The 27,586-nt window shown below is 34.5% G+C and overlaps 2 protein-coding genes across 9 annotated transcripts in view; one reads left to right on the forward strand and one right to left on the reverse strand.

Annotated features, from left to right (window-relative positions):
- The window catches only part of LOC125653819 (E3 ubiquitin-protein ligase RNF123-like), a 35,599-nt gene extending 30,276 nt beyond the window's left edge, over nucleotides 1-5,323 (forward strand). For both annotated transcript variants that reach the window (XM_056143564.1, XM_056143565.1), the window contains exons 32-33: nucleotides 1,037-1,122; nucleotides 1,946-5,323. In XM_056143564.1, the coding sequence (XP_055999539.1) occupies nucleotides 1,037-1,122; nucleotides 1,946-2,081 (222 nt within the window). In that variant the 3' untranslated portion in view covers nucleotides 2,082-5,323. The remainder of the gene's footprint in view (nucleotides 1-1,036; nucleotides 1,123-1,945) is intronic.
- Nucleotides 5,324-6,513: 1,190 nt separating this feature from the next.
- LOC125653814 (dynein axonemal heavy chain 3-like) overlaps nucleotides 6,514-27,586 on the reverse strand; it is an 86,071-nt gene continuing 64,998 nt past the window's right edge. Inside the window, exons 64-83 of one of the 7 annotated variants that reach the window (XM_056143551.1) lie at nucleotides 27,200-27,223; nucleotides 25,435-25,606; nucleotides 24,995-25,120; nucleotides 24,457-24,634; nucleotides 22,466-22,576; nucleotides 20,898-20,974; nucleotides 20,442-20,528; nucleotides 19,973-20,179; nucleotides 19,717-19,854; nucleotides 19,207-19,467; nucleotides 18,927-19,019; nucleotides 16,961-16,984; nucleotides 15,808-15,906; nucleotides 14,962-15,144; nucleotides 13,194-13,286; nucleotides 12,558-12,731; nucleotides 12,240-12,263; nucleotides 10,347-10,457; nucleotides 9,741-9,801; nucleotides 6,514-8,073 (exon numbers count right to left, since the gene is read on the reverse strand). In XM_056143551.1, coding sequence (XP_055999526.1) covers nucleotides 7,928-8,073; nucleotides 9,741-9,801; nucleotides 10,347-10,457; nucleotides 12,240-12,263; nucleotides 12,558-12,731; nucleotides 13,194-13,286; nucleotides 14,962-15,144; nucleotides 15,808-15,906; nucleotides 16,961-16,984; nucleotides 18,927-19,019; nucleotides 19,207-19,467; nucleotides 19,717-19,854; nucleotides 19,973-20,179; nucleotides 20,442-20,528; nucleotides 20,898-20,974; nucleotides 22,466-22,576; nucleotides 24,457-24,634; nucleotides 24,995-25,120; nucleotides 25,435-25,606; nucleotides 27,200-27,223 — 2,389 coding nt within the window. In that variant the 3' untranslated portion in view covers nucleotides 6,514-7,927. The remainder of the gene's footprint in view (nucleotides 8,074-9,740; nucleotides 9,802-10,346; nucleotides 10,458-12,239; nucleotides 12,264-12,557; nucleotides 12,732-13,193; nucleotides 13,287-14,961; nucleotides 15,145-15,807; nucleotides 15,907-16,960; nucleotides 16,985-18,926; nucleotides 19,020-19,206; nucleotides 19,468-19,716; nucleotides 19,855-19,972; nucleotides 20,180-20,441; nucleotides 20,529-20,897; nucleotides 20,975-22,465; nucleotides 22,577-24,456; nucleotides 24,635-24,994; nucleotides 25,121-25,434; nucleotides 25,607-27,199; nucleotides 27,224-27,586) is intronic. The other 6 variants (XM_056143552.1, XM_056143553.1, XM_056143554.1 and 3 more) reach the window with 6 other exon arrangements.

Here is a 27,586-nt window from a genome sequence, read left to right on the forward strand (position 1 = left end):
ATAGTGCAGATTCTAAATTGTTAAAATTCTGGCCCCCGGGGGTCAGATGGGGCCACAATAGGGGATCAAAGTTTTACATACAAATATATAGGAAAAATCTTTAAAAATCTTCTTCTCAAGAACCACTGAGCCAGAAAAGCTGAGATTTATATGAGAGCTTTCTGATATAGTGCAGATTCTAAATTGTTAAAATCCTGGCCCCCGGGGGTCGGATGGGGCCATAATAGGGGATCAAAGTTTTACATACAAATATATAGGAAAAATCTTTAAAAATCTTCTTCTCAAGAACCACTAAGCCAGAAAAGCTGATATTTACATGAAAGCTTTCTGACATAGTGCAGATTCAAGTTTGTTCAAATCATGGCCCCTGGGGGTTGGATGGGGCTACAAGGGGGGATCAAAATTTTACATACAAATATATAGGGACATTCTTTAAGAATCTTCTTTTCAAGAACCACTGAGCCAGAAAAGTTGATATTCACATGAACAGCTTCCTAACATAGAGCAGAGTTAAGTTTGTTCAAATCATGGCCCCCTTTTGTAGGATGGGGCCACAATAGGGGATCAAAGTTTTACATACAAATATATAGGAATTTTTTTTTTTAAAAATCTTCTCAAGAACCACTGAGCCAGAAAAACTGGTATTTACATGAAAGCTTTCTGATATAGTGCAGATTCAAGTTTGTTCAAATCATGGCCCCTGGGGGTAGGATGGGGCCACAAGGGGGGATCAAAGTTTTACATACAAATATATAGGAAAAATCTTCAAATATCTTCTTCTCGTGAACCATTGGGCCAAAGAAGTTCACATTTATATGAAAGCTTTCTGACATAGTGTAGATTCAAGTTTGCAAAAACTATGGCATCCAGGGGTAGGTTGGGGCCATAATAAGGACTACGGTTTTACATGCAAATATATATAGAAAGTCTTCTGATATGGACCAAGGTGACTCAGGTGAGCGATGTGGCCCATGGGCCTCTTGTTGTAAATAGACATACTATTACACTTTAATACACACATTATTATTTTTTATAGAACATAAAAGAGGAGGACCTCTGTACGATATGCTATGCTAACTCTATCTCAGCAGTGTTTAAACCGTGTGGCCATCAATCTTGCAGGTAAGGTTGAAGTCCGTTGACACTTTGCTGTGGTTTGAATTATCTAGATATAAGTCAGTTGGTTATTTTTTCCTTGTGACAAAGTTAAATACAGATATGAAAGCACTCCACCTGTGATGTATATACAGCTTACTCCATTCATATTGAAGTTGTGAAAATTTTAAACATTGCTTTTTATGCCCCCCCCCCCCCCCCCCGAGATGGGGGGCATATTGTTTTTGTCATGTCTATCATTCTGTCTGAAACTTTAACCTTGCTAATAACTTTTGAACAGTAAGTGCTAGAGCTTTGATATTTCAATATAAATACACCTAGCACTAAAATTACACTAAATCCACATATGTATTTACACCGCAGACTACATGGTTTTTAGGCTTGCCAATTAAGCTGGATCAGATCTTTGGACGAATAGAACATGTCCTAATTCGCTAAGAACTTAGCATTGACTGGCAAGCCTAAAAACCAAAAACATGTAGTCTGTAATAGATTTTCAAATTTAAAATTAGATGATTTCAGCGAGAATATTTCAGGTACAAGCGCATTAATTTGATCTCCACTGATAATTAACTAAATCACCAGATCAAAGGGAATAGTACCTACTTTGTGTATTAATGGCAGCAAACATGTGGCTTGAGTTGGAAATAAACATGTTAGTCATTTATTTTGTTTTATTTCCAAGATTGAAATAATAGTCCTTAAACATTAGATTATATGGTTGTGGTATGGACTGAGAGCTGGCTGATGTAGAGAAGTTTCATTGGAGAGAGAGAGAGAGAGCTTAGTTTTATTATTTATTTATGTTCCTTCCATGTTATGTCTGTAGAACCTGCATCAGTCATCAGATGATGGGGAAGAAGGAGTGTTTCTTCTGTAAAGTAATTATTACTGCTGTGGATGACCTTCAGGGTCAACAAATCCTGACCAATAGCACGCCAGGATCTCAATCCAATCAAATCTGAAGGAAGGGAGATAACTCTGCTGTGTTCTACAAATACTACTGCCAGTTGTCATATTGTGTATTTCAGTAGCGTTCTTTAATATGTCTTGTTTACGTTGATTGTTCTGTGGAATATTTTTTTAAAAAACTTTGAGCGTTGTGAATCATGTGATGGAAAGTCTAATAGTCAATGAAATTTGAAATATACATGTGGTTATCGATTTTCAATGTTCATGAAAAAAATAAATTTGAAAATACATAACCAACTCCAAAATCCAATTGGAAAAAAAAATTTCACTTTCGTAGGTAGATTTTGGTAATTTATTCAATATTATACATGAGTTGGTGATGTTTGAGGTAGAAAAAGGATTTTTTGAAAATAAAAATTTTCACATGTACATAACTGTTTTTGTGAAGGAGTTGGTTGGTGTGTGCACGACTAAAGACAATTCAGGTACTTGTTGATTTAACTAAGAATTATGCATCTTGAATGTACCTCATGACTTACTTTAATAATTATCAATCTTTTGTTAACTGATATGGATTACAAATGTGTTATTTGGAATGTGTCTTTTGAATGACCATATGATATGTTAAAAGAAATGATATATAATATGAATAATGTGAAAAGTGCCTTTTTGTGCTAGAATATAGCTGTGATATATTTGAAAAATTGGTGCATATTATGTTTGGGCACTTTAAGAAATCGTTTTATTAGCTGGTTCATTATTATTTTTAATACCGGTTATTTGTTCTTGTTTGTTAATGTTAGAATATATAAATAATGTAATTAAAAGATTGCAGACAGAAAAGGAAGTAGTGTGTTGAATAAATGCCAGTCCCTTTGTGTACAGGGTAAAATGTTGTTAAATGCACGGTGTGTAAATGATTTGACTGTTACTATTCAGATTTCTTTTATAGGTGCAACCAGCATGTTGTACTGATTATTTACTTTTTAATTAGAGGGAGAATCCTTTTTTTTTCAGATAAACATCTGTACTTGCAGTTAACTTTGGTTGCTGTGTCTATGTTTGTAGCATAAAACAGATAATTTTTAAATTCACCTGAATGGAAAGCTCAGGAGATCAAGCTTAACATTTTCAGATCAAAGTTGATCAACTTTTCACATTTTTGACTTCTAATGAATTTGCTGCAGAATTACTCCACTCCTCTGTGATTTTGCAATATCATGGTAACAAAGTAGAAAAACTATTAATATCCACTTAATATAGTTTAATTAATCAATAACCAAAGAAAGAGAATGTGTTGCCTCCTTTTTAAAGATGTCAGACATTGATTATTTATTGATAACAAACTTTTTCAGTATCAAGTAGTTTACTAGATGTTTTACTGTACCCTATGAATAAAATTCCTACAAAATATAAACTTTTGTAAAAGTGAGACATGTATTTATTGTGTGTATTTTGAGTATGGCCTACAATGTAACATTAGATTGAGCAAACAAAATTTTGTCAAGTATGCATTGAATTTCTGGAGGTCAGAAGTGAACATGGCAATTTTTACACCCTCTATTTCTGGTATAAAGTAGAAAAAAATCTGGTAAATATGTCCCCAACTACAGACTGTCCAGTGGCCCTAAAATTCCTTAACAATCCAATTTTTTTTTTAGTTTTGCTAGAATTCCTTAAAAAATGTTAAATTCAAGGGGAAATTCCCCCCCCCCCCCCAAGCCCTAATTTTCCCTGTGAGTTCCTATTTTTAAAAAAATATATTTCTATTCCAGCAATTTTCAACATGCAGTCAAACTAAATTTGACCATTGAATACATATGTCAAGCTGTTTATTGCCTGTGACAAAGACTTAAGGTTTTAGACAATAATAGCTGGAAGACACCATTCCTACACGGAGAGTATTTTTTGTGAGTTTATTGTCAAAATTGCAAAAGTAAGACCATTTAAATGTCAAAAACTGCCCTAATTTATTTAATTTTAGCCCCAAATTTTTCGTAGTTTTAGCCGTAAAATTAGCCCTTATTTCTTGTCGGAGAGTGCTGGACATCCTGCAACTATCATGTTTCATACAGGTCCACAATATTTTAAGATGAGGTAGCGATATATGTAATCATATACACCAAAAATTACAGCATTACACCAACGACGTAACATATTTATATCGTACTTTACGCACAAAATTTTATAATACTCTTACTTCATCTTGGGGGAATTGAAATAATTGGGTCAGTGATTACATCACTTTGTGATGATTGAATGCAGTTGCATTATACATGCAACATGTTTTATTCTTCCGTTCTTGGAAGGCTATTGTGCTTTACATTAGATGGTAATTTTGCCTATCTAACAAAGACCTAAGATTGGCATTGTTGTTTCACTTTCTTTATGTATAACATTGATGCAGTTATTTGTGTCATATGATTATCTATGAAGTAGTTCCTCAGGAACTTTGCTGTACAACGAATTTCATTTTCTGAGAAAAATGCATTGTACTATAAAGTCATTCATTTTTGTGGAGATTTAATTTTCGTTGTTTTCATGTTATATACACATGAATACCCTTTCTATTTAGTTGTCACCTGAATGCAGAGTATTTGAAATCTTATTGTTGCTTGGCCGACAATTGAATAAATTTATCAGTTTGAACAGTAAACTGTACCAACACCTCTCACTGGTAACCAAAGAAATATAAGGGGGGGGGGGGGGGGATTCAGACTGACACTTTTTAAATATCTGTAAATGTGAAATATTTTCAGTAAATTTGACTCCTTTGTATCGGGCATTACACAGAATGTTTTCAGTGCCACAAATTTAGGAATTCAATTGGCCATGAAAAATATAAGAAACTGGGACTGCAATAAGAAATGGCAATTCTTCACAAAATCGAAGCCGCACATGCATGATTTTTCTTAGACCATGAAAATATCTGATTCAGCAGTAAAAGAATTCTACACTGTAGAAGTTATTTTCTTGAGCATCTTTTATTGTGTCCCATTTGTCTGTATATTCTTCCTGTTTTCGGAACAGAGACATTGTACTTTTCACTGTAATGAAGTTATATGTATAAATGGCAAATTTCTTTACACGTGTATTTGATGCCAAATTTATTTATTATTAAATATAAAATGATTGTACATGATTGTTTGAGAGGAATGTTTTCATAATCAGTTTTAATATGTATTAAATTTTCTGTTGATTTTCTTTGTTGACAATTCAAAGAGATAGAGCTTTGTAATATTTTGTTTTAAAAATCCGTCAATACCAAATTCTCAAATACAATATAACATGCTTATATTGACTTATTTTATTGAATTCTTGCTTACAAGCAAATTCTCATTCACCTTACTTTTATTGAATTCTTGATTACTAAGAGTGCTTTTACATTCAGTGGTAATCATAAGAATTTGATAGAACAAATTACACTTGTAATGAATAAAATTAGCTTTCTAGGACAATTCACCATAAAAATGTTTTACTGTATGCTTTTCTGAAGTTTTAAACAAATCCCAGTTTTGAGAAGTTCTTGGGAATGATTGCACAGAAATATCATTACATTTCTGATGCCTCTTATAAAGCCTAGACCAGATGATGACAAAGCCAAATCTATAGATAGTACATGCCGACTAGCAGTTAGGCTTTTGTCTGGCAAGTACGGTATTGGATGATTTAATGAATGCCAACAAATAAAGGGATTAATATTGTATTGGCAATTTGAAACTTGTCAAAATCAGAACCCTTCCAAAAACCTGTTATAAAGTACATAGGCCTGGCTTTCTTGAAAAGAACTTGAGTCAAAACTTTGACTTAAGTCGGGAGATTTTACTTGACTGCTTAAATGGAAGAAAACTCAAACTTGAGATTAATTCGAGAAATCCGAGCCAGGGATGTTGCCTGCTTTCATTCCACATAATGAACCCATGCTCAAATGTTACATACAAACTTGATTTTGTTTGCATTGTGACTTTCAATATTGTCATGACATCAAATGTAGGTGAAGCAGTGAGGGTTTTCCCCATACATCATTATACATGCCCTACCTACTTCGATACAAGACTTTATTTTTATACAGTTGGGCCTCGTTAATCTGGATGCTGACAATCTGGATGTTTCGGATTCTGGAGGATACTTGTTGAGAACCAACTTTTTAAGCCAATCTATTCCAGTAGATGTGATTTACATTTCTAGATGCTTTGTATATTCTGTACATTAACGAGTTCGATTATAAAGGCTAGATTGTACAGTCATTGACTTTCATCTGAACAACCAATCAACATGTCCAAGAGTGAGAATTATAGAAAAAAATATGTTTTAAGTTTTTCATTGTCAACACAATGATAGTGATGGAGCTTGCAATCCAAGACTATTTTTTGCACACTATAATTCTATCGTAAATCAAAATCTCAAAATCAATACCCACTGTGCCATGCAGAAGATGGTGAAGAGAATGAAGTCAAATCCACATAAAAAATCACAAGTTTTAAGTTGAAGAAGTAAACATTTATTTCTGTTCCTGACTACACCTTACAAATTCCAATGTCTTTACCTAGAATCCAACAGAAAGAACTGTGTAAAACTGATTTAGCAAATTGTATATCAAATGATGCAGATCTTAATAGAAATTTTGTGCAAATATAAATGCATTCTATTCATAACTGACTTTGTGCTCACGAAACAAATTAGAACCGTCACCAATACTTGATGAAAGAACAGCATTTTGTGGATTTAAGATTATTGCGTATAGCATGGCCTACATTAAGGACCATAATGCAATGGAGAAAAATGATCACAGACGACAGCAGTATTGCAATGAGAGATTTTAAAATACACATAAATAGAAGAACAAATAAAAGTGTCAAAATACAACACAATGCGGACCACGATTTTCATAGTGTATCACAGCTAGGCTTAAACATGTATAGACATAGCAAAATAAATGCTTCAATTTGTACACTTTTGCACCAGCAGGTGCTTCATACACCTTGCAGAAATATGAAACATGACATATCACAACTTCATAAAAATAAATTCTTCATGCAAAAATACTGCTAATGATTTACATATAATATATATGACAAAAGTTAATGATTATGTACATATTTATGTGCTGTACAAAACATATCAGTGTATATTTCTGCACTGTTCATGTGGTCACTGACTTCATTTTGTACACTTTTAGAGGAATATATCAAACATGTACACATAAATTTGCATAAGTTCTTGAACTTTTGTCATGTACACTAAATTGAGACTTTGTCATGTGCCATTTTTAGCTATTAAGTATAACATGATTATGCAATATATGATATACATAAATATAAATAATTCTGATAATTTTTTCATATTCAGCATGACAATTGTAATCTATACATACATTTAAAAGCTACCAGAGACATGTGAAAGACTTGAAATAAATTAAGCAATGCATATTTACTTGAAAAATAAAATTTTAAAATGCATGGAATAAACAGAAATGCATTCTGGGTAGCTTGACAACAATGAAAACAACGCTGGGCCGACCCTGGTTAGTCGATCTTTGTAATAAATGCACAAAGTGTTTAATATATTCTTCATATTTCAATAGAATAAGCAGGTTAAACATAAATTATTGCTAACCACCACTAAACTGACCCTGCCATATCCAATATGAAATGTATACCTTGCACCACACAAGAAATCTTTGAAAAATTAAAAAATATGTAAATATAATCATAAGGATTTTGCATGATATAAATTTCTGTGCAGAAACATAACAAATACCTTGACTATATTGCAATTTCTTACTGCTAATGTCAACACAAACATTTCTACAATTCTTTAGCTAAAGATCTTTTATTGAGTTCAGATCATTCATGCTGAGAAAAGTATTCAAGATTCACTTGGTAATTTGACCTGTCCATCAGTTGTCTAATTGACAGAGACAGGCCACACCCCTGTTGATCCAGTGAGATTCTGGTTGGTCAGATGGCAGGAGGATGGACATAACAAAGTTGGTGGAGTGTCCTGTGGTTGACAAGGTGCCCCTTCTGGAGCTGGTCTTGTACACTGAAATGCAAACAGAGCACAATATTACAGATAACGTCCCTAGCACCGGCTGTTGTAGTGTCTGCCCAGTATCAAACAGAGCACACTATTACAGATAACGTCCATAGCACCGGCTAGGACAATACAAAGAGAGACGGTCTCCTCCAAACATGTCGTCATTCAATGAATATCATTTACAAACATTAATAATCTACATTGTGACATGAAATTAAAATACTACGATCTTAGACCTTCAATCAATGTGCTCCTTCTCATCCACACCACCCGTTAATCTTTATAGCAAATGCTGAGACAACCTGATTAAAATACAATCTGAGAGTCTAATGCTGAAAGCTCAAATAGTATTGTTATCTGTAATGGTGTGAGGGGTGTGAAATACTGTGACTTTGGCGTATAACCCAGAAATTCCAATTCTCACACCTTGTTGATCACCTCATTAGTATCGTGCCTGAAAGTGAATGCTGTCTAGGACATTGTTACATTCAACTTCTAACTATAGTGGGGATCCGGGTTAGAATAGGTCCTCAGTAACCCCTTGCTTGTCGTAAGAGGCGACTAAATGGGGAGGTCCTTTGGATGAAACTGCAAAAAACCGAGGTCCCGTGTCAGCGCAGGTGTAGCACAATAAAGATCCCTCCCTGTTCAAAGGCCATAAGTCTAAATTTTGCAGCCCTTCACCGGCAATGGTGACGTCTCCATATGAGTGAAAAATTCTCGCTCGGGACGTTAAACAATTAATATACCATCCAACTACTAACTATGCACGACCTTGATCTGTGACCTTTTGGCCTAAAAATCAATGGACATCTCTTTATGACATCTCTGCAGCAAGTATTAGACTGCAACTACCATGGTGCAATGAATATAATGTCCACAAGTGTTGATTTCAGTAGTGACTGTGACCTTCACCGTTCAAACCAGCAACAGGCATTATTTCTCTTAAATGACTTGCCATCTCTGAACCAAATGAGACAGAAATCTTGAATGGTAAGGATTTACTGTAGATACCTGTGTACAAACTTCAAGGAATTCAATTCCTCTAACACCCTAATATTATTATTATTCCTTTATTATTAACATTTTCTACATTATAACCAGTATGCTTTCAGTATTTTCGGCTTATTTTGAGAATGACGTAAAACAGAAACAGAGGATGTCATGTGAAGTAAATGATATGGGCAAGTGTTTGGTATCTGAACCTAAATATATTTAAGGCTTATGTAAAAGACTTTATCATTTTAATAATACCTTAATTGAGATTCTAGTTAATTGAGTAATGAGGAAGTTTTCAGTCTAATAAATGTAGCAGTTGCCAGAGAATTAAAATCTCTATTTTGTTGACCTCTCCCTAACCTTGCTTTAACTGGACATTGTGTGTTATCTGTAGGTTCTTTATATTACGAATGTATCTAATATCGTGAAATGACTTGTAGACATCAAATCACGAGAATTCACAAGTAGATCTGGAATTTTTACATGTATTTTAGGAACATAGAAATAAAAAGCACGTAATTTTATTTTGCGAGTGATATAAATTCCTCGTGTGTACCTAGGAATCTACAGTCCCTTCTATGTCTTGGGCAGCTCACTGCGTATTATGGGAAACCTAAGCCTGTATAGCTAGAATTAATTTTTAGAAAGCCTATAAATAGCATGCTTTAGTTTACCTGGACATGCGTAGGAAGGTTGCTCATCAAACCGGGATTTCTCTCCAGGTTTAAGCATTATCTGTAGAACGTGTTAAAGAAGATTCAGACACAAATCACTCGATAAAAAGAATTTACACTTATAACAGCCTAAAATACTTCCATTTAGTCTTTCCACAGTAAGCAGAATTTTCACAAGTTTTTACCATTTCATTAAAGCAATATTGGTTCTCATTTTGGTGTTGATTTTTTTTGTGCAAAATTGTGATATACTATTTCAATGACAGAAAAATATAATAAAGTTTTGTGTTAGAAAACCTATCAAGAGGCTAATTGAATGAAGTAAAATTACATTATTGTCTTTCCATAAAAAAATTGATTTCTATATAATGCTTTATATTCAATAGAACCAAACTCTTTATTTTAATGAAATCTTAAACTTAGTTTTATCAATGACTATAGTTAAACTTACAAACAAAACTATCACAATAGCACATTCTTACAACAAATCAAAAATTTGAGATTTAGAGCTAATATTGCTTCAAGACTGATATATATATATTCTTTATCAGTTTCCTATAAGTAATACTGCATGTCAAATAAAACATAAAGGTAAAATAAGGATACGATGGGCAGCAGGTCATAGAGGATCTTGGGCAAGGACTCCTCCAGCTTTTTCTTTCTGCGACACCAGCGGGCTCCCTCTACATACAGGCCTCGTACATAAGCTCCATTAGCCTGCAGTGAATGAAAAAACACAATGTAAGCACCAAGAACCTACTAATGAAACATTTCTACTTGTAAATAAATGTATCCAGTACATTTATAAGCATTTCAACATTTTCAAAGTATTTGATTTATAACACAAAAATTTAATACATTTTTAAAAAGTTAATCTATTAAATGATCTTCCCAACAACAGTATATTATTTTGTGCAATACAGATGAAGCTGTGAGCTGTATTACTAATTTCAAGCAAAAGTCTGGCCGACTTTCAGTGCATCAATCAAATGCCAGCATCAAAATAAATTTTATCAGTCACACTGAATCCAGTACTGTGATTCAAACGATGGTAACCCCTAGATATACAGGTAAACCTGTCTAATCTGACACCTGTGTGCTCTGTGTCACTGTCTAATCTGACAACTGTCAATTTTGACCCTATTTTCACTCCCAATTATATTTCTTTCATGTTTTTCATCCTGTGCAAACCAACATCCTGTTTGATCAGAAACAAAATTTATCTTCCATAGCATGTCAGATTAGACAAGTTTCACTGTATACATAGCACGTCAGATTAGACAAGTTTCACTGTATACGAAACTAGGCATCGATTTAAATGTCTTTCAAAATACATGTATGTCAGGAATACAACATTCATACCAGTGTACCAAGCACTGCATGCCGGCCTGTTAGTGTGATCTGACGGGTCAAAAGGGAATAAAACACCTTCTGATTTAAAGATAATGCTAATGAAATTTCAAAATTGGGTTACATACAGAAACCACAGGAATCATGATATACTGGGAAGTTATATGGACACAGGAGGGAGAATATGATATCATGGTAGATGCTGACATATGATACCAGTGTGTATCTGACATATCAGAGGATTATACATTCAGTGTAATCACTTTTAAGAGCGCATGGAGCTACCAGAAGAATATCTGTGCCAAGTTCTGTGACTGGGTATACATTATATACAGTCACACTGAAAAGCTTAAAATGCTGCAGCCAATCAGAACCCACAGAGTTCATGATGAAATTTTTTCCCTCCGACTACTGAGGAGTAAAAAGACTTCATTTTGGACCGTAACTAGAACATAATGCCTAGTATAGTGGCTCTGTGTCCACAGATATCATGGACATAGGAAATGCCAAGACTTGAATCAGACGTACAAATAACGAACAAACGTTGATCAGGAGAGCTCATTTCATGCAAGTCTCAAGAATTCATTTTAATTTTAAGGCTCATGAAATTTCATGCTAAGAAAATGTAGAGCACCTGTGAATAAAACATTAATGTAACATGTGCTAATTGTGTTTGCAGTGATGTTAACAAGCGATGTCTACTAGTCTAACCCTGGGCACTCCTCTTTTCATTTGAAGTTGCTTGTAAAAAAAATACCATCAATATCCAATCACAATTTTTAAAGAAAATGAATTTTTCCAGTGTAAAATCAGAATTTTAAGTGGTTGAAAACTTGACATCATCAGCAAGAAATAATATTCTTTATCATATATTCAAGTGACTGGGTAGTAACTAGCATCAATTCTAAAAAGTTAACATTTTTATTGCACATTTCTCTCTCTCAATATATCAAAAACAGGAGGAAAATGGTTAAACATAATAATACATAAACAACAATAATTTTGGATAGGTGGGGGGATGGGGGGTCTGAATCCCGATTACTAATCAAGGGTTTGTTAGTGCATTGGTTCTTTGAGTTAAAATTATAAGTATTGGCAAAAATATTAGGAAAAGCAGATCATGAGTTTGTAAAAACTGTTGCTTTATACCGTCGCCCCCAAGCCTTGTGCCTGCTGTTTGAATAAAACAAACTTTACTGAGCATTTTCAGTCAATAAATAATGCTAAAAGATATCACATATTCTAAATTTAGTCAATTCTCTTCAAAGGCACCTCTAAGGTTGCTCTCAAACTTAATTTCTAAAATTACTTTGACAATCATACGTTTGACAGAGATTAGCGCTAAGAGGAAATCTGGTTAAAAATATACATTACAGTATTAAGAAATATTTAGTTGCTACATTAGCACCACTGACTGTTATCATTATCATGGTATGTATTGACTACTGAGACACAGCAATAACTCACAGGTCTGTTGGCCATCGATTTCTCAAAGTCCGTTACTTGATACTCAAAGGCCAGGTAGTCAATAGGGATTTTGTACTTCCTGGCATAGTTCTGCAACACACCCGTTAAAAACGACTGAGTGAAGTAGAAACCAGAGATCCAAAACACTGAAGGGGTACCTCCATAGATCCACTCCTGAAAAAACAAGATCACACAGTGTAAATGATGTGGTAAAACTGCAGCTTATTGAGGCAGACGGGACCTTTGATCTGTCCCTAGCTCCTACATGTAATTCTCATGATCAACATGCCGAAACTTATAAAATTCCTAATTATTATTAAAATGCTGGAACATGAAAATTAAATAAAACTGAATAAAATTGCAATCCTTTTTTGCGAGTATTACGTAAAATTTATATAATTCTACAATGTTTATATTTATGTTTCTATATCAACAAAGGAAACTTATGTCAAAATCACAATCAAAGATTACAGGACATATAAATTCTAATGTCTGTGGTCAAAACGCAATCAAAGATCACAGAATGTATGAATTCCAATGTGTCAGTTAATGTACAGCTATTTATTGGTTATAATCAACTTGACTTTTGAAGGAGGGATAATTAATTAAAAAGTTTTCTCAAATAGACATAAATACCTTGAAGAATGCTAGCCTGGCTAATAGATCAGTGATGTAACTTCCCAGGGGCTTGAGCGATGGGTAGGACTTGGTTTGCCACATAGCTGGAACCTGTCGAATCAAGTACAAATCAAACACAATTCAATGTGTTCCATTTCAGTCATTCATGTATTTTTGGTTTGTTTGTTGGGTACACATTTTGCTGTAAAACGAGGAAATCTGGAGCAAACTTAATTCAGCAAAAATGCAGCTGCAGTGCTTCGAGCCAATAGATTTTAATATAACAAAAACATTTTTCTTCAACTTTTTAGTGTAAAAATCCTTTTTGCATTGTCAGAGAAAAAAAAAATTAGTTCCATTTGTGAAATTCAGAAGTGTACGATGTGCATGGTACACAAAGTACTGTCTGAACGTGTACTAGTTTACTAGACCATGGTGATAGTCCTTATGGTAATTAATTTACTGCTTTCAGTGGGTTACAAGCATGCATGAGATATGAAGAAGCACCAGTGATTACATTCTTTTAAGAATAACCACTGATATTTTAAAGATGAAATTGTCATCAACTGATTTTCTATTTAACATAAATCATGTAAATGCAAGTCATTCCTCTTTTAATTAACTGATATGAATGCTAGATGCAAGTTCACAATTAATGTGTTCATAATTAATGTATTATGGCCATTGGGAGTTTTAGGGAGGTATATTTGAAAGCTGCCAGAGGTTCGCCGCAAACTGTATATGGCTATCAGAAGTTTACCAAAGGTTAACTGCAAAACTTCACCAGAGGTTCACCATAAACCATTCCATATATGGCAATCTTAAGTTTGCGGCAAGTTTACCGCAAACTTCATTTGCATGGTAAAAAGTCGCCGTAAGGTTGCTGCAAAAAATCTGCCGTAACCTTGCTGCTAAGTTTGCAGCAGATTCGCCGCAGTACTTCGCCAGAAGCCTTATTTTTTGGTAAGGGTGTAGATTGTCTGATCTAAATCAGCCCACACTCGAATGATTTGTCTGTGCTATTGATTTAATCAAAGACAGTTAAAAGTTTTTCAATGGTTAGAGATCCTAAGGGGTCATCCATAACTGTCAACCATTTTCCAAAGTGTGCAAAAAGCACACTTTTTGAGACCCCCCCACCCCCCCTCAAAAAGTGTACATCAACTATTTTAAAATTCCCAACAAGAAGGTCGACAATCGAGTTTATGAGCAATTTAGTTCAAACAATAAGTTCTTTAATATTGGTACCCCTATTTCTTGTTATATATGAATTATATAATGTTTTATAAATGTGCAAATCTTGAGTACATAATAGATTTTTATAGAAAAAAATAAAGATGTCTCTGTCTTATCTTAATTGTCGTCTTTTTTATAGGCATTACACTTTTGTAACATGACCAATACTTTTATGAAATAAATCCGGAAGAGAAAAAAAGAGCGTACGGTAAAATTGTCGATTTTTTACCCCCTCCCCCCGAGCGTGCCTTTTGCACGCTTTGGAAAATGGTTGACAATTATGGATGACCCCTAAAGGATTTTATTGTTATAAGCCCAGTTCATAATAATTCACGTATATATTTGCCTACTTTTATGCATTTTCAGTTGTAAATACTAAGTGCCAGTCCCTAGTACACTGTATATGTTAAACTCCACCACTCTCCCCCAAAAATGTACATGGGGTGGAACACCCAGCCCAGAGAAATTCTGGATCCCATGCATGCTCAAAATTTCTCTTAGCATTTTTTGTTTACCTTCCCCACCATGTCTCTTAGCATTTTTTGTTTACCTTCCCCACCATCATGCTGTCAAAGACATCCTCCAGCTCTGAAGACATGAGAACTACTCCTTTAATGGCCTTCCTAATGTCCTGTAGACTCTGGCGAACCACCTGAATCAACCGGTTAAACCGAATCAACTCCTGGTTCAGAACCGTGTTCATCGACTCTTCATACCTCACTGGGAACTTGTTCTGTAATGTAGAATGTCTAGTAATTACATGTACTGATACTGCCATGTTTTGAATGTGATGCACATTTTTGATTTTGAGAAATGTAAGAACATTGGACTTTGATGCAATATGTCCAAATATGAGTTTCGGTTTTCGAATTTTTCTCTGTTATTGCTGTTTTTGCACCATAAAATTAGAACAGCAGCTCCCCTTCCCAGAGGGGGAGGGGGGGGGGGGGGCAACCTGTTTTCAAGATGATACAGTACTGAATCTGATCACCAATGATCTCTGCAAATGAATTTCATTTTTCTTTCTTATGAAGAATATGAATTAATTAGCAGCATCTACAAAATGTCTATACCAGCACATGAGTGGAATCCATTTAAACCACTAGTGGATCGTAACATGCAACATCTACTGTCATTTCATCTCACACTCACGATTTCAATGCCAAACACCATTTACAGTTTTCAAGTTATTTTATATTTGCAGAATATTTCTATGTGTAACATGGTATACACACTGTCAGGGTTCTGTTTTTAAAAAAATATATGTATTAGAGTTGTCAAACTTTCAAGTATTTTTGGGCATCCTTTCATATAATATAACCCTTTTAACAGACGTATAATTATATCATTTCAAGGTAGAACCTTTTTTTATTTTACAATACTACATTGCTCTAACCTGACACTCTTCAAGATTGAAATCGGCTGGAATCTTGGTTAAAATGTCACTGGCCAGCTCCTCAATCATTTCCTGAGAAGATTTTCCTCCTCCACTTGTCTGAAAAACAGTGCAGGAAGAGAAAAATTACTAATTAGAATTACTCAATTATCAAAGATACAAAATTCACCAGAAATGCAGTGCTGCTTTAGAAATTTCACCATTTTATTTAAAATCGCGGCATTATAAACAGAAAGCTTGAAATAATTCATTGTAATAATTACAAAATGTCATAAAATCACAATTCATTTTTAAAAGGTATATATTGATGTCATACTCGTGTTTCTGTTTAACGTGCGAATGAAATGCGTAAAAATTTTGTCCTGGAGTTAGTAATGAAACATCAAGCATTTTCAATAATTAAATTTAAGAACAAATGGTGCTCATACCTATATACATGAATTAGTAATAGAGTTTAATAATTTAATTTTCTTTCCATTTGGAAAGTTTTTGACCCTTCCTTTCTCAATCAGTAATTTTCTATGAAATAAAATGCATTGACTGCAGTTATGCATGTCTCAAACATGTAACTGATTTAGAAAATCGTTTGTTCTTTTAAATTCGACTTCAAATTTACTTTTCAAATTTCATCCTATAAATATGTTGTTCTATTAAAATCAACTTTAAATTTACTTTTCAAATTTCATCCTATAAATAAATTCAGCCAAATTTAATTGTTTAATAACAAAATTTCACTGACCCCAAATCTCAAACCATGTGCACTCTCAAATCATTTATCAAAAAGAAGCAATCTTGTATAGCAATCATGAGATAGGAATCAATTTGAAATCAAAAAGGTGCAAATCCTGCAAATACACCCAACCAAACAAAATCACACCAAACCACAAGAGTTAGTCACCTGATCCTGTATTGACATGCATGAATCACCACATCCAGGAGAGGGGGGATGAAGAAATTAAGATATACATCATCAATTCATAATATCACTACTAAATAAAACAGCTAGTGATCATCAATTCATAACATCACTACTAAATAAAACAGCTAGTGCTTCGTAGATTCTAGGCTAAATCATGCATAATGCAAAATATATATCTCTCTGTTTCAATAATAAATAAAAAAACATCATGCATAATCAAGAAAAATTGGCTACTTTTCCGAAGAGTGGCATATATCGCTGTAAGAGAAAATGATGCAGTTTTGAAATAAATTTAAATCTCAGTGGGATTTGTTGGTGTTTATATCGTGTCTCATTTCCACTCCCTTATTCTTATCCATGATTTCCCCACAGAATTTTACCCCTCCCCTCATCTGAGCTCCCCCTTGTCTGTTTTCTCTCTCCCTCTCCCTCCATTCTTATTTGACTTACAGTGATAAAGGGGAGGAGTGTTGTTAAACAAAACAATACAACATACAACAAAAATCTGAAACATCTACTTTAAAATAAAAGACGACATAATCAATGGAAAATTTAAATAAATTACATTTGTAATATAAGGACTATTCTAAAACTGAAGGGGGCTCTGAGGTTTCAGCATGCTAAATTCACAATTTCCAATTTACCCTGAACTGAAAATCAGACATCAGGATCCAGTGGGGGCACACTATTCTGGTCTGTTGAAGCAGGTTTCAAAACAGTGTTAATACATTCAATCTTTCACTAGAACTGCCTTAATGGGGCTATTACAAACCCTTGACCCCTGCGTGACAAACCCAGTCTGGAGCAGGTGCATATCCAGATGCCATTTATATAACTAGATGCCTTATGTCTCAATTCTTTCAACATATGAACCGTTACTCTAGGTCTGCAAATCTGTGCAACAAACTATCCTGCATCAGATCTACAAAGTTTGGACAAAATTTTAAACTTTTATGCTTAGCTATAGTGATCTTGACCTCTACTTGGCCTTGGTAGGAAAATATAGAATCATAAAATAAACTCTGGTCATAAGCCTTGTGTTGAGAATGAGGCTCTGCATAGTTCAAACAAAAATCTTGCATTGACAGTCCCTATGACCTTGGCTTTTTTGAATGACCTTGATTGAAGATTAAAATGCAAGTTTTATCTAAGAAGTACGTGAATAAGGAATAATTTTATTTATGGAACAATTATCTTAACAAATGGCAGCATAAAATTTGTTTTTTTTTGTAATATGGGTTAACAAGTTTACAGGTCATTGAAACAGCAAAGCTTTACTACTCACAAAACATTGGTAGATGTAAAAATTAAAATTTGAAGATTGCTCATTGAATAGATTTAGATACAATCCCAGATGGATAAAGACAAACATTGATTCTAACGAAACCCTAATCTCTATTTGTGAGGCACATACAATTCCTTTGGTTCTGTGCATTCTAAGACGGAGTTCTAGCTAGCTATCACACAATTCTAGTTTCAATAATACTTTTTTCACATCTAGGGAAATGGTATAAAGACTAATCAGTTGGTATAAATTTTTTTTAATTTCTTGTGCACTTATTGCTTTATATGTTGTCAGATACCCACATTTGATTTCGTTCTTCAAATCATCACCTGTGGCCTAACTTGCTAAGAAACTGTCATTAATTATGCAAATTCACAGGGATTAGAATAATCAGAAAGTTTGATTACAATTTGGAACTTTTATATTTTATACAAAATATCATTTACTGGTTTGTAAGAAGAAAGTATGCAAAATTTGTTAAATATTATGAAAGACAAAACCAACACGTTAAATGTTAATATCTAAAAAAAAAATTGAAAAGTTATCCATGCTGGTTTATTTCAGAAAGCAGATATCACTGTACAGAGAAACCTGATGGTATCTTTTTAATTTGTTAAAACCCCATCAGGTTGTGCAGAGACACCTATCAAATGTTTCATATTTATCAATTATCTACTGAGAAGAGTTTGCCTACAGGTGATGACTACAAACAACGAGATGTAACCATGGTTACCTGACAATGAGTCTTGTATAACCTTTACCTAAATTCACTTCTAATCAATAAAATATTAATACAGTTTACTACAGATAAATTCACACCTTTAAAAATTTACGATTACAATAAGGCTACTTGTTTAAAACCAAGCCCTATATTAGATCTATCCACAGACCGTCCGGCAGACGGAACATACTAACCTGTCGAGGCAGCGTGGACAGGATGCCATCAAACAACTGCTGAGTTTCTTGCTGGTCTTTAGAAATGTCAGCATTCTCATGTAAACCAAACACCTAAAATCAAAGGGAGATACAAAAATATATTACTCAAGTGTTTGAAACTGTTCATGAAAGCTTTAATGCCTCCATCACATGTCTACCCCTGGATGTGACAAAACGATCTCACGGAAAACGGGCAAAGGTAGAGCATCCGTTAGGGAGCTATGGATATCCTGTAGAAAAACATGTTACGTTCTCTTACCTCTGGGTGAGGGATCAGAGGCAGCTTCCGGATGTAATCCACATACTGATCGTAACTCCCTTTAGGGGGAGCGTAGTAGAGGCCCCCAGGGGAGAACCTGTAGGAGTCATCAAAAATTATCTTCTCATTGTAGAAGATCTCCAGCAAACTGGTGATCAGCCTTCGGTCAAGGTCATCAGTGACACGTCCACCATAGTTACACTGACCGGTCAGGTAACTAAGAGCCTCCAGTGGGGGTTTGTCATAGTCGTTGATGAACATCTGTAATAAATTGGGTACACTGTTGTAGTGGATTACCAACTTCCTAATTCTGTGTAGTGTGAAACTTCTACCATCAAAGTCATCGAATTGATAAATATTGCATTTACTCCATGAAGAAGAGAAGAAATTAAGGTTGATACATCGAACAAGCACTCACATGGCATAGAAACATTAAATATATAATTTCCCCAAATTTCGTAGATTAATCAATGAATTAGATGGAAGACATGAAAACCATATCATGAATACCTGTAACTGCCTGACAGAAATTCTGAGATCTGATTCGTTGAACTCATAAGGAATATTCCATCCCAACGGCCCAAATTTCCTCCTTTCCTGAACCAAGGCATGGAAAAAGCACAAGCCTAACAGCAGCTTCTCAAAAACCTGTAAACAATAGAATCAAGTTCTTGTCACCACAAATTCATAAACAAATATTTCAGAGTTTACACATCATTCAATACTTTAAAAAGTTCAATTGTCTTAGAACAATATGTCTACACACAGCTGGTTTATTGCACTGAGAGAAAAATGCTGGGTCTGAGATGGGATCATTGAGGTAGGACCGCAGGAGATTGGCCCTCAATCCTTTTGGCGGTTCGTTGGTCATCTTGACCCCGTTCTGGAGGACCGACACTGGGAAGTCCGGGGAGGGGTAGCTGGTCAGCCAGAGTCGGAAACCGGGCTTGGTCACATTAGTGTCCGTGATGACCTGAAATAAACCAGGCAGGTAAAAAGAAAAAAATTGGTCACATTAGTGTCCGTGATGACCTGAAATAAACCAGGCACGTAAAAAGAAAAAATTATGGAATCACGAATATTTTACCCATTTTTCCACAGAAGGGAAGACTTGTCTATTTCATTGCTCTGATACTTAGTGATTTCAATTCACAGTTCCACTGAGCGATTAGAGGAAGTCAAACACTCAACTTTAATATTCCAGAATTTAGAATCTGTAAACAGTCAATACTCACCGTTTCACAGATGCGTTCTAGCTCACCCAGCCATGACGCTGCCAGATGACAGTTCTGTAGAACCACCCATGTTCCATTTTCTGTCGCCTGAAATCACAAGAAAAGTTACATTGTCTGCTTACAAGTTCATGATCTTTGAAGAATGAGGTCGGCTGAAAACCAAAGCATGTGCGTCCGTTTGGTGAAGAGAGTGAGATCTGAACCTCAAGAACATGGAAGATGTCCAATCTATTTCTACTGGGTGTTTAAAATTCAGTTTACATGTACATTTTACCTGACCTCCATAATAAATTTGTCCACAGTGGGTCCTTGACCTTACTCTGAAATTACCTGCCCACTGCATCAGTTTAGTGAGGGTCTTTATTTCTTCCTAGTGAAGTCTGAACCCATATCATAAACATAGAAAACTTACTTGATCTACACCTATTTGAAATTTTATTTACATGTATATCTCACCTCCATAATCATTTTCTCTGCAATGGGTCCTTGACCTTGTCCCAAGGATATGGTTTGCAAACCCTTACTCCCTGAACCTGTAATGAAGGTCAAATGAAGACATAGTAATTTTCACTTTTAAATAGATACCTAGATGCTAGATTTTTAATAATGATGATTTGTTAGTGAACCTTGTTTTTTAAAAGTCCAGTGGATGAAACATATTAAGTTTCTTATGCAACTATTCAATTTCATTGCATTCCAATTATTAATACTAAAAGTCTGACTCATAAAAAAGATTTTTTTTTCTCTTTACGTATTTAAAAAATAAATATTTCCTGCATATAATGATACATAAATGAAAGATAAAAATTTCAATAATTTTTGCTCAGAAGAAATAAAAGCTACAAAAGACTAAAATGAAGCATTCGTTGGGTTAAAATATTTCATGCAGAGAATAAAAACATGCAAGAATACAAGAACAATTTTATGACAAAATTTACTACGAGTTTGTAACATGCAATTTATATAAAACACATCTGAAAGAGAGCATGCAAGTGTGAGACATAATTCTGAATATCTCAGCTACTGAAAAATAATTTCTACATTAATTACACAACTCTTAATTCATTCCAGTTACAGGGTAGAGGATTCTGGGAAGGGATAAAGGGGGAAAACCTACATAATTTACTAGAATACATCAAATTAATTGTAAAATGACATCACCTACATGTACTTTGTGAATAAAATTCTATAATCTTTTAATTAGTCATCTATTCTATTCTACAATACAAATTAGAGAATTCAAAACATAAATGAATCTGCTAACACTGCAAGGACATTTATGTTAAGTCTTTTTCTTTCTGACAATAGAAAATCATAATTGATTAGAAAAAAAAAGGTGAATGAATTTAAATTTTCTTTTTCAAATTTAATAAAATGTACAACAAAATAAATGTTCTGTAACGTATGATTGAATCATTTTCCATTGAAATTCCAATCCTCCATTCTGAATTCCTTTCTTAGAACAGGTCATGTTCTAAAATGACATTTCTACAACATATCTGCATCATTTATCAATAAACTTTTTTCTATCTATTCTCTCTCATTATATGACCCAAATAATTTTCTCCATGAGTGACTTTTTTGTTCAAATGACCTTCATCAGGGTTATCAATATAACACAAGTACACAAATAATTAAAAAATTCTAACATGAAAAAAGAAAATTGAAACACAAATAAATAATATATGCCAAATAAGGAAATCAATACCTAGAATAAAGGGAAAAAAAATGTCATGACCTAATTTTGATGAAAATTAAAAACGATACACTTGATCAGCATGAAGCATTACATCCTGTTGGCAGTTAGGGCTGTGAGGGGGAGTGTCGCTACATCAGCTAGGACGTGACAAGGGGAGGTAACCTAGGGGAACCACCTCCATGAACTGGTAGTATCAAGTTCTCAACAAATTTCCGTGTTATCGTATTTCTATTAAAAAGAAAATTAATTTGACCTTGACCCTACCAGAAGGTTAAGGAGGTGGTGATGTGCACAAGTGACAGGTTAGTAAGTGGTATTGACATACGCGCATGTTCCTCTGAGGGGTGCGAGACCCCGAGTAATGAGGTTATTTTACGCTCAGAGGAGTCATTTGTGGTCATCTGTGACTGTGCTGGTGGCAGTGGAAGTATGACACCTGTTAGAGGTCACATGGAATATAAACAAAAATGTAAGGTCAAATGTGAAAGGTCGATCTAATCTGATGAAACCATGATTTTTTATCTTCTCGAGTGGACACCAAATATTTGTTAGTTACCATTAGTACTAAATATTTACGACAAATTCAACATTAACATTTATAAGTGAATTACCGTGTATATTTACGATCATTCGATAACAATGTGCATGAACAGCTTATCATTGAAATCGTTCACAATTCTAGCTGTGCGACTAGAGAACTATACATCATATTCATGCTCTACTGAACCATTGCCTTATAAAAACGTACAATCTTTTTCAACAAGTGACCCACCAAGACATTGTATAAAAAACATAGCAATTCTCTACCTCCTCATGAATTCTCACAACCACCTCTCATTCGAATTCAGTGATTATAATTCATAAACTTTAATTTATATACAGCATGCAACAACACTGTCTTGCATGATGTTGATAATACATTCCAACAAGAAGCCCGGGGACAGTGTGTTCAAAATGACATTTTCAGCTGCAATCATGTGTCTTTATAAAGAGCAATCCGTCACTCACCAATCATCTTTGTTTTTCCAATAGTCATGTGATAACAACTGACCAATCGCATTTCTGAATCCCATACTTACCCTCCATTTGCATTTTCCTCAGAGACAGAGAGTGAATAATGCCTATATTTACAGGAACAACACATGGTGCTCAGTAAACAATCACCAGAAACACCACCATATCTAATCTATCTTGTTCTCTAACACATTCTATCTGTACAGTCATGTAAAACTGTTGTATTCAACAAGCAAATGTGCTGCCTGATCTAAGTACAATATTGTAGTAGTGCTACTCACCCCCAACTAAAAAAGGAATCATGGAGATATTAACAATATGTATTATATGACTTCCCCTTGTGATGGGAACACTTTCGTTTGTAATTGCATTCTCTAGAGATACTTAAAAAACACCAAAAGATTGTCGAGACAAAATGGAAAATGAATGGTTTCAAATATCATTGAAGTTAAATTGGTTTAGTGCTGAATTCCATATCCTTGTGTGCATAATTCAAAATCGTAGATCTGATCATTTTATTTATCGTCAGAAAGAGCTACCTTCTATTCTTATCTATAATCACAAATTTGCTTTTAAAAATTCGATGGATGCGTCTTCAAAAAATCACATGTAATATACTATCTTTAGGCGAAAAAAAAAAATTATCAGAAGGAAATATGAATGGCAAATGAAACACTCATTGCATCTTTGGTGAAGGCACATGAGTTAAAGACAACAATCACTTCTTAGAATTTCACAAATTGTCAATTATATATAATGATCTGAATTTCCTCCGTGAGAGCTCTCCTGTTGTACCCACTGCAATGTGATGGGGGACAAACTGTTAAAGATGGTGACAGTTTACATGTATAAATAGGATTACTAAAGCTGATGAATACACTAAAAATTCGTACAATACATTTATGATTATCATACACGCTCAGCGAGTACATGTTATGCTAGAATATCAGCCTGAGGACTAAATCCTAAGGACTGAGTATGTATTTTTTTCTAATTCAATTAAATACACACAGGGTTATCAATAAGCTCCCTAACTATAAAGCACTCGCCTCACCTCTATTATAAACACACACAAAATTGCCTAATACGCCTAAAAAAGCTAAAAGTTTCTAAATCATTTTGAAATGTCTGAATTCTCAAGCAACGAACAGGTACTATTGTCTAAAAAAAAAAAAAATACAATGACCCCAAATTCACAGTGACTCTTGTTTTAGATTTAAATAAAAAAAAAAAAAGATAAATGAATTCCACAGTATAAAAAAATTTCACATCGAGGCAGAGGGCAAAGTGAAGATGCATTACCTTTTTCCTCTGCAAATCTGTACAGGCCAGCCATGGGATCAGCCCCAGGAGACAGGACAAAAATCAGGGGAGAGAAATGCTGAGAATCTTCATAGCTCAGTGACAGGTCAAAGGTTGGTGGCTCAATGTATTGATGACTCATTCTCTCTACAATGAAATTCTGGACAGCAGGAACCATCTACAAATGGAGAGACAAAACAAGGCTTACAAATATAACACAGGCCCCCGACTGTCAAAACAAGGCTTACAAATATAGCACAGGCCCCCGACTGTCAAAACAAGGCTTACAAATATAGCAAAGGCCTCCGACTGTCTACTTTTATTTCATGAGAGGGAACGTACCCTATCATGCTATTGTCAAAAAAAGTTCTATGAATACATCAGATAAATTTTGAAGAATTCTTCAAGTAAGGTTCATTCATAAAAGGACATCAGAAGATTCAATTCCTCAACAACCAAATTTTTTTTTAGGTCATCCCAGTCAACTGAATTAATGCCTGTTTCCTACTGCATCCTTCACGGACCACCATTCTGATACCTTGTCAGGCCGCAGGCACCTCAGGACAATAAGCTCCTCCAGTCGATTCAGGCTCTCGTTCCACGGGGACACCAGCGGTTCAGTGTGGGGAGTTGTAGAATCGTAAATCTTCTTCCAAGCATTCAACTGTGTTCAAGAAAACAATTAAGTAAATGAAAATTATAATTTGCGTTAAGAAATATTCCAATCTTTCATAATAATAATTTCTACAGGATATGGTTAAAATAAGTGTTCGAGGCATATGACATTGACTGCAACACGGAAGTCCATCAGATGTTGCATTTAAACTAAATTTCTTGAATATTCTGAGCACATATAAAAAAAATCCAGTAAGCGAGTGATTCTTAGGTGTCTGCCAATTGTGCTCTATACACAGGTAACAGATACAAAAAAATGTTTCATTGCCACAATAGAAAGACCAAAATACATCGGTCACATACATTTTTGCGGAAGTGTTCCATAAATCCTTTGAAAGGTGGCAAATCAGAAGCTCGGACGATCTCCCCCCAGGACTTGTCCGGAAGCCAGTCAACAGCAGGATTTGGGAAGGGGTTTTCCAAAGCCACACCCCCTGTCAGTAGGAACCGCCAATCACGATCATTGATTTCTCCACTGCAATGACATCATCAAAGAATCAGATAACAGTAAATGCATTCTTCAACACAATGGTGGGTACCATTCTTCAACTGTTTCAATGCTAACAATGTGGAGAAACGTTTGCTCTGCACTCAATAAGGATTTGTGGTTATATAATCAGTAACCCCCCCCCCCCCCCCCTTATTAAACTGACCTCCATGGCTGTATGATTAAGATGTATACTAAATACTGTAATATACGTGTTTTTGGTGTATAATTATTATACACATATACAACCATGTTCATATATGAGTGTGAACACTATATGAAACAGCAAAAACTGGTAGTCACATGATATTTCAATTGGCAGAAAAGTACAAAGTTTGTTTCTGTTGGGTTCGTGTGATAATTCACTAAAAAAATAACGGTTATAGCTTTCAGTTTTGTTTATATTTTCTCTCGAAATATCAAACTAATAATATTCTATATCAAGGAAAATTGTTGTTTTCAGTGTTTCGGCAATTGAAATGCCCCACGCACATCGTGGTTTGATATCATGCCAAGTACTGCTATTAACTGATATTAATGAATTTTGAAATTCTACAATGGAATTGATTATGAAAATACAAACATATCATATTGAATGTAATTATGTATGTATGACATGCATGGGTAAATTGTCATTACATCACGTTAAGTTTTAGTTGATGTTCTATCGAATCAAGTATACCTGTAACAGCACATGTATTATGTAACTAGGCTTTGTGACCCCAACTTACCAAACATATTTTTAGAAATGTCAAAAACACAAAACAGAGAGTTAAAATTAGATATATATATATATAAGTATGAATTACTTTCTTTTCTGAATTTCTAATTCATTTTGCTAAAAACTTTCTAAGAGATTTCATTTTGAAGCAACAGGTAAAACTGCAACAGTTTGATAAAAACTGAAGGTAGGTGCACTTTCTGGAAAAGTTTGTGAGGGAAACTTTACAGAGAGAAGCTGAGACTTCTTGCAAAGGGGGGCAACTGTAACTTTAGAAATAATATAGAAAACAAAACCTTAGGCACATCAAACAACACTGGGTAGAAATAAAAAATGTAAACTGGTTGCACTTCTGAGGTGTAAAATAAGAAAAAAAATCTCTGAAGACGAAGTCTAGGATTTCTGATTATATACACATAACAGACCAATCGATGAGATCTAAAGTTAATTAATGCATGTCAAATCTATATACCACAGGATAATAGGACTACTGGAAATATGTTCAAACATCTTAAAGAAATGACGTCTTACAAATCCTAATAATCTTAGTCTTATTTTATCTTCTGAAGATTAATTCAAATACCTTGCTTTCATATTTTCCCTTTGAGTACAATATGTGAGAAAATTCCAATAAGAATTAATCTAACATCAAATTTCATTCTGGTTTTAATTAATTCATATCAGCTTCTATTATAGGTTTGACATTAAGATTTGACATGCCATCTTTAAAACTGCATCACATATCAGTAGGTCAGTGCAATGCTCAATTTTCTTGGTTTCACACTGATGCTTAGTTCTGGACCTTATCAATAGACTCACTCAGGCACAACACTTCAAAGTCTGCAACTTCAAACACTTACCCCACTCTGGCATTAGGCATGGTGCTAACAAAAACAGTGGCATGGAATCAGTGTACATCAAAAGCTTTCAAAACCTAAACCCATTCTTACTGCAACATCTAGCCATGTGATGAAATTTATATGAATGGGATCTGGCAACTAGCTGTGCTTGCCTTCACCAACCTTGGGCCATAAGGCGTAACCGAGCAAAGGTCACCAACTTTTAAACAGCTCAAAATATAAGAATTTGGGTTTCAATTACTCAGAATAATTAAAACAAATTTGCAAGCTTGTCGAATTTCTAACACTGCAAAACAAAATTAGCTTTTTTTCCAGTGTGATGACACAGTCTCTGGTCATTTGCAGCTTTTGTTTTAATTAACACAAGCTTCTAACTCCCTTTGAGTA

Source organism: Ostrea edulis, chromosome 7, assembly GCF_947568905.1.
Source record: "Ostrea edulis chromosome 7, xbOstEdul1.1, whole genome shotgun sequence".
Lineage (NCBI taxonomy): Eukaryota > Metazoa > Mollusca > Bivalvia > Ostreida > Ostreidae > Ostrea > Ostrea edulis.